Source organism: Cyprinodon variegatus, unplaced genomic scaffold (genome assembly GCF_000732505.1).
Source record: "Cyprinodon variegatus isolate N-32 unplaced genomic scaffold, C_variegatus-1.0 Scaffold16, whole genome shotgun sequence".
Taxonomy (NCBI): Eukaryota; Metazoa; Chordata; class Actinopteri; order Cyprinodontiformes; family Cyprinodontidae; genus Cyprinodon; species Cyprinodon variegatus.
The window spans coordinates 1,264,870-1,270,869 of NW_015150469.1; the positions used below are offsets into that span (position 1 = coordinate 1,264,870).

General features: G+C 34.6%; 1 protein-coding gene across 20 annotated transcripts in view; it reads right to left on the reverse strand.

Moving 5' to 3' along the window:
- hspg2 (heparan sulfate proteoglycan 2) overlaps positions 1-1,760 on the reverse strand; it is a 170,952-nt gene extending 169,192 nt beyond the window's left edge. For 15 of the 20 annotated variants that reach the window (XM_015385818.1, XM_015385775.1, XM_015385869.1 and 12 more), the window contains exon 1: positions 1,294-1,760. In XM_015385818.1, the coding sequence (XP_015241304.1) occupies positions 1,294-1,362 (69 nt within the window). In that variant the 5' untranslated portion in view covers positions 1,363-1,760. The remainder of the gene's footprint in view (positions 1-1,293) is intronic. The other 5 variants (XM_015385905.1, XM_015385913.1, XM_015385897.1 and 2 more) reach the window with 2 other exon arrangements.
- Positions 1,761-6,000: the final 4,240 nt, after the last annotated feature.

The following is a 6,000-nucleotide window of genomic DNA, read 5'->3' on the forward strand; positions in this document are numbered from 1 at the left end:
GGATATTGTGCAAAAAGAAGCAATAATCTAAAAATCAGGGAAAAGATCTTTTTACCTTTTTCTATGTGATACAAATAAGGTTGAAGCATTTCCTTTCCAATAAAACCACGGGTATAAAAAAATAAATACTCAAGTATATCTTTAATAGAATGAAAATTAAAAAATACTATATCATAAATATACAAAAAGATGTAATATAAAATCATGTCATAATTTCGCAATTTATTTACGTATTTCATGCAGTGAGACAATGTACCGGTAGATGCATTTTATTTGTCTATATTACAAAATAGATTACCCAATCAAATATTACTGTTATGTGTATATATATATGTATTCATACATACACACATATATATATGTATTCATACATACACACATATATATATGTATTCATACATACACACACACATATATGTATTCATACATACACACATATATATATGTATTCATACATACACACATATATATATGTATTCATACATACACACATATATATATATGTATTCATACATACACACANATTCATACATACACACACACATATATGTATTCATACATACACACATATATATATGTATTCATACATACACACACACATATATATATATATATATATATATATATATATACATATATATATATATGAGCAATTAAATCGTTATAGATGACTGCAACATTTTTAGAGGAATGGGTTTCAAAACAAATCTTCTAATTACTTACATATGTACCTAATCTTTGCTATAATTGAAGAGTATTTTCCTTTATCCGTCAAATTGATGGGTATTTTAGTTATAACACAATATTTTATCTTTTATTGCATTATGGTCCTTTTGGCTCTCCATACATTTCTATAAGAAGCTCGTATTTTATTCTGAAAGGAACATTAAAGGTAAACGAACCCTAAGGGATCAGATTAGTTCCTGCTTTTAATCACACTCTCCTTTAACTGAAAACAGGGAGTCTAAAATGCAGAGTGAAGCCTGGAGAAAGTTTGCAAAGCTTCAGCACTGAAGGGGAGAGACTATGAATAGCTTGTTTCTGTGGACAAACTTAGCCCGGCTTCACTCATCAGGAGGTTCTGGTTTGTCTGATTACTCCCAAACGCATCTCTGCTTAGTTTTATAGCCCACCTGCATGAAAGCCCTGAAGCAACATAAATAACACTAACACAGTTTTCTTTCTACTGCTACTGACACTTTACACCCAAAAAGGAATATATGCTTTTATTTGTCTAGATCGAACCAAATGGAACATTCAAAGGTTTAAAGATAAAAGTTGGAGTTCACTTACAGAAATAAGCTGACATGTGAGAATTAAAGACACGATAAGTCCACAGCTCCAGGAGGTCGGAGAACCCATTTTCCTCCTACCCAGCAAACAGACTGTTTCTGCAGGGGAGGAAAAATCCAGAGGTCCGCAGCTGGAGCGACTTCTTTCCACACTTTAAGCGCCTGTTCTTCTGCCACCCGTGGGACCTCATCAACAGGTAAGAAAAAAAAAAAAAAAAAAAAAGCTCCCTGCTGGAGATTGCGTCCCCCCAAGGAGGAGGAGAGGGGGAGACTTGCGGAAACACGCCAAAAAGTCGCGACCTCCAAAACGTGCTTCTTTTCCTTGGTGTGTTACAGCAGGAGCTGGGGGACTGTGATTTGGTCTGAGTGGAGCTGAATGCGCGCAGGCGAAGTCCTCCTGAGTGGAGAGAGGGAAGCAAAGAAAGTAAAAGGCGGAATGGAATTCAGGGAGGGCTGAGAGAGAAGGACAGCTAATCCCAGCGCGGGGAGACGCCACCTAGACCCACGCTGACCACACTCCTCTCCTATGAGAGGAGAGTATGCAGCACAGTGCCTGAAGTCTGATTCATGCAAACTTTTTACGCATAGAACCACAAACTCCAACCTGCTTCTTTTGGATTCATTATGTGTCGATTGGGTCAATATTTTGTGGAAGTATTTTATTTTATTTCCTTCGACCCAGATCAGAGGTCTCCAACCTTCACTATATATATATATATATATATATATATATATATATATATATATATATATATATATATATATAATGAAGTTGCTAAGTGTCTGCATAAAAGACATCATCTTTGTTTAATTAGTATGCATGTTGTTGTTGTTTTTCACTTTTAAAGAACGGCCACGCCATTTTATTCTTTCCTTTTAAGTTTACAAAACAATTTTTGCAATAAAAGTATTAGTTTTGCTTCTTTGCAACTTTCATTTTTGATAGAGCTTACAGTTAGAGGGGCTCGGGTTATCCTGAGTTTTCTCAAAAGTTATGCTGCTATAGGCTTACACAGCTGGAGGACATAGGGACTACTTTACATCATTCTATCTCTGTTCTCCCTTTCTGCAGTCTTTCGACCTCTAACTTTATGCTTTCTTTGCTTTTTTCTCATCATAGTAGCTTCATCTGGTCTGTTCCTGTTTGGCTGTGACACCATCCAAGAGAGAAATATCAACTATGCTGCTGCCATCAACACCTTCACTTATACATGTTGAAGTTTTTTTAGTGTAGTCCTGTTTCTCTGTCTAACTGTATGTGCTCTCTTTCATACTCTGATGAGAGAACTGGCTTGGAGCTCGTCTGCCTTGCTGTCTTTACTTGACAGGGCCGCCTGTGGAGCTAGTTAACAGTTACCTTTTGTATCTTTGCTTCTTTCTGTATGTCTGCTTCTGTTTCCTTTAACCCCAGTCAGCCTCAGCAGATGGCCGCTCACACTGGGTCTGGTTCAGATTGAGGTTTCTTCCTGTTAAAAGGGAGGTTTTTTTTTTTTCTCCACTCTCATCCTATACATGCTTGGTGAGAGGGATTGCTGAAGAGTCAACGACTAAATGCAAGTCAGTGATTCAATTTAATCAGCTGATTTTCCCTGTGGAATGGTGCTATATAAATAAACTAAAATGAATTGAATTAATTAATGTTGATAACTGTGGAAAACTGTGTAATAAATAATCATTTTTTCAAATCTAATAGCAAGAGAAATATATCTAAAAAATAAAGAGTGACCAAATTGATCAATCAGCCCTGATTTCCTCAGATTATGGAAAATGAGTGATCAGCCGATCAATCACTTTAGATTTGAAACTGATCTTATTCACTTAAGTAATCTACTTCTGCAAAAGTCTGAAAATCAGCCACCGTCAGTGCTCAAAACTTCTCTTTTTTTAAATTTAGAGCATTACCTCATGAAGCAGTTAAAACATTTATTGTTTCACGAGTGTTCTTTCTTTAAAAAAACAAAAAAAAGATTTAAACAATGAAGATGTGTTGTTATCATGTAACTGCTGTTAGGAAAAGAATCGGTATCAATCAAATGATCGGCACCCTAGGCTTTTTAAAGGTTGTTGATCGGCCATGAAAACTGCAGTCACTGCCTAATATTAAAATATCATCCCTGGCACCTTTAGTGTTATTCTCTGACACAAATTCAGTTTACTTATTTAATTAGAGTAAAAGAAAAGAAAACATGTTTAAACAGCTCAGGTTTCGTTATTGCATATCTGAAAACATCAACTGATTCTGTATAATTTTCAGACAAAGCTTTTGAGCCACTGCGAGGGATCCAAAGTGCCATTTATGGCTCCAGGTTGTAGATCCCTGAATTGGATCAAAACTCCGCTTGCAAGGTTGACCCCAGCAGAAAGTAGTATCATACATTCAAAACATAAAATCTTTGTTTTACAAACAGTTCAAACGAATAGTTTGAACTTCAATTTTCATCCTGACTGAGATTCTCAGTTGGATTTGGCTCAAGCATCCCAGCATAGTACCATTCTTTAATCTAAACTCCTGATTTATTTGAAGCTGTCGTCCTGCCAGATTGTGGACATTTACTCTCTGCAGCAGCTAACAGCTTTCCTTCCAGCATTTCTCTGCATTTTCCCTGCTGAAGAAAAGCATTCCCATAGAACGCTGCTGCTCCTAACATGTTTCATCATAAGCTTTGCTGTCACTGCCAAGAGAAAGGTTGGTGCATGTTGGCAAGAAATTTGCATTTTCTTTTTACAAGTGTTCCTAATTTAATCATTTCATGCATTAAGAAAAAAATTGGTTCTTATGGTGTAGTTAGTCTCAGGGATTTTAACCAGGAATCTTCCCGCCTTCTCGGTGTTCTAATGCTGTGTTGTAATTGGCAATTTTAGGGATATAAATTAAATATAGAAAAAAAAACAATATAACCTTAAACAAATAGCAATATCTTTTACTCCCTGATTGACCTTCTCTTCACCTTCCAGTCCTGAGCAATAACTGACAAATTCTTCACTTGTTAAAAAAATGTATAATAAATTCAAAGAACTTGCATTACATTTAGTTTATTCTGTAATTAATTTATATATATATATATATATATATATATATATATATCTATATATATATATATATATATATATATATATATATATATATATATAGCTTGTATTAACAGAGTAGTTTGAGCTTTCGGCGCCCTCTGCTGGTAGAACATTTTACTGCGCCTTTTTAGGACGCAGTTAAACATTAATGGGAAAAGTTAAACATCAAAAACTGAGGAACAATGAACGGTTTAGTGTTACATACACACTGTTCCTCATGCACAGGGAAAATGCAATTAACTGGTAGAGCAGGGGAGTTTGGATCCAATTGGGTTTGTTGTTAAAGTGAGCTTAATGCAGAGGTTTAAAAAGGACAGCTGCTGCCAATTAAGGGGATCCTGAAATAGCAGAGGAGAGGAGCTGCTCTCCCTGCACTAAGTAAGGTGACACATAAACAGAGAGGGTCACAGCAACATGGGCAGGAATTTACATAGTGTCCCATAAATATTCATATTCAATTGTGTTTCTTGTAATAATCAGAGTAATTATATAAATACCAAATGAGAGAACATGTATCCATGGAGTTTAGGAGAAAAAAATGAAACTAATCTAAACACTGTTGATATAAACAATAGCTGTAATTTATTTCTGTCCTTTTAAGGCCTCCCTGGACATTATGGGAAAGTTGATTCCTGAAGTGGACTGTTCCTCCACTGTGAGCGCATTCTTAAAGCATTTTCTTTTTTTACCACAGTGGTTTGATTCAGAGACTCCTCCCTTGCCTCCAGCTGGCAGCGAAGAAGTGGAAAAACTGTAGCAAAACTGTTGAACTGTTTATTCTGATATAAACTAATGCTTAGTGCTTGTTTTTTCTCCTTTCAATTCTTATTTGGCAGCACTGAGTTAACCCCTTCATTGGTTCAGAAACATAATCTTTTCATGATTGCAGCATAAGGAAAAATAATTTTTGTTAATCTAAATGTCAATTTATGATTTTGTTTCCTCTGGTTTCCAAAAGGACTTAAAATTTTGGATTTTAATAGCTAAATAAACTGAAAGCATTAAATGGAACTTTAACACAGTATGTGTTGACAACTTCTGCAGCTGTAGAAAAACAAATGTGCCAAAGAGCGTGATTGCATTTCCCTGTCACGCTGGGCCAACACCCTTAAAGCCATACTCGTCAGTAATAGTGAATGAAATACATTTCCATTTAGGGTTTACTCCATTCTAAAATACATGAAGAAAAAAAATGAGGAAAGACTTACTGCTTGCAAACATACAGTAAATTAATCTTCCTAAAATACATAATTTTATATATTTTAACCCTAAAGTGATTTCAAAAATTCATATGAAAGACTGCATTAAAGCAATACATATTGACAGATGATAAAAATTAAATGTAAATTTTAAAATAAGTAAATGTAGGCTTTTTTTCTTATTTAGTAATTTTATTGTAGTAAAAATAGGTATAGATTACTCTACCATGCTAGAAAACAAGTTGCACAAGCCGTTATTTACATTCACTGCTTTTAAATCCTTCTAGTGCCACAAGTTTGAACTTTTTCTGTACTTTTATCTATAAATCAGTTTTTTATTTAGAAACAAAAATATGTACTGCTAAAAAAAATAAAGGAAACACTCAAATAATACAAGCTAAACATAAATGAATTAAATATTCTCTTGAAATACTTTG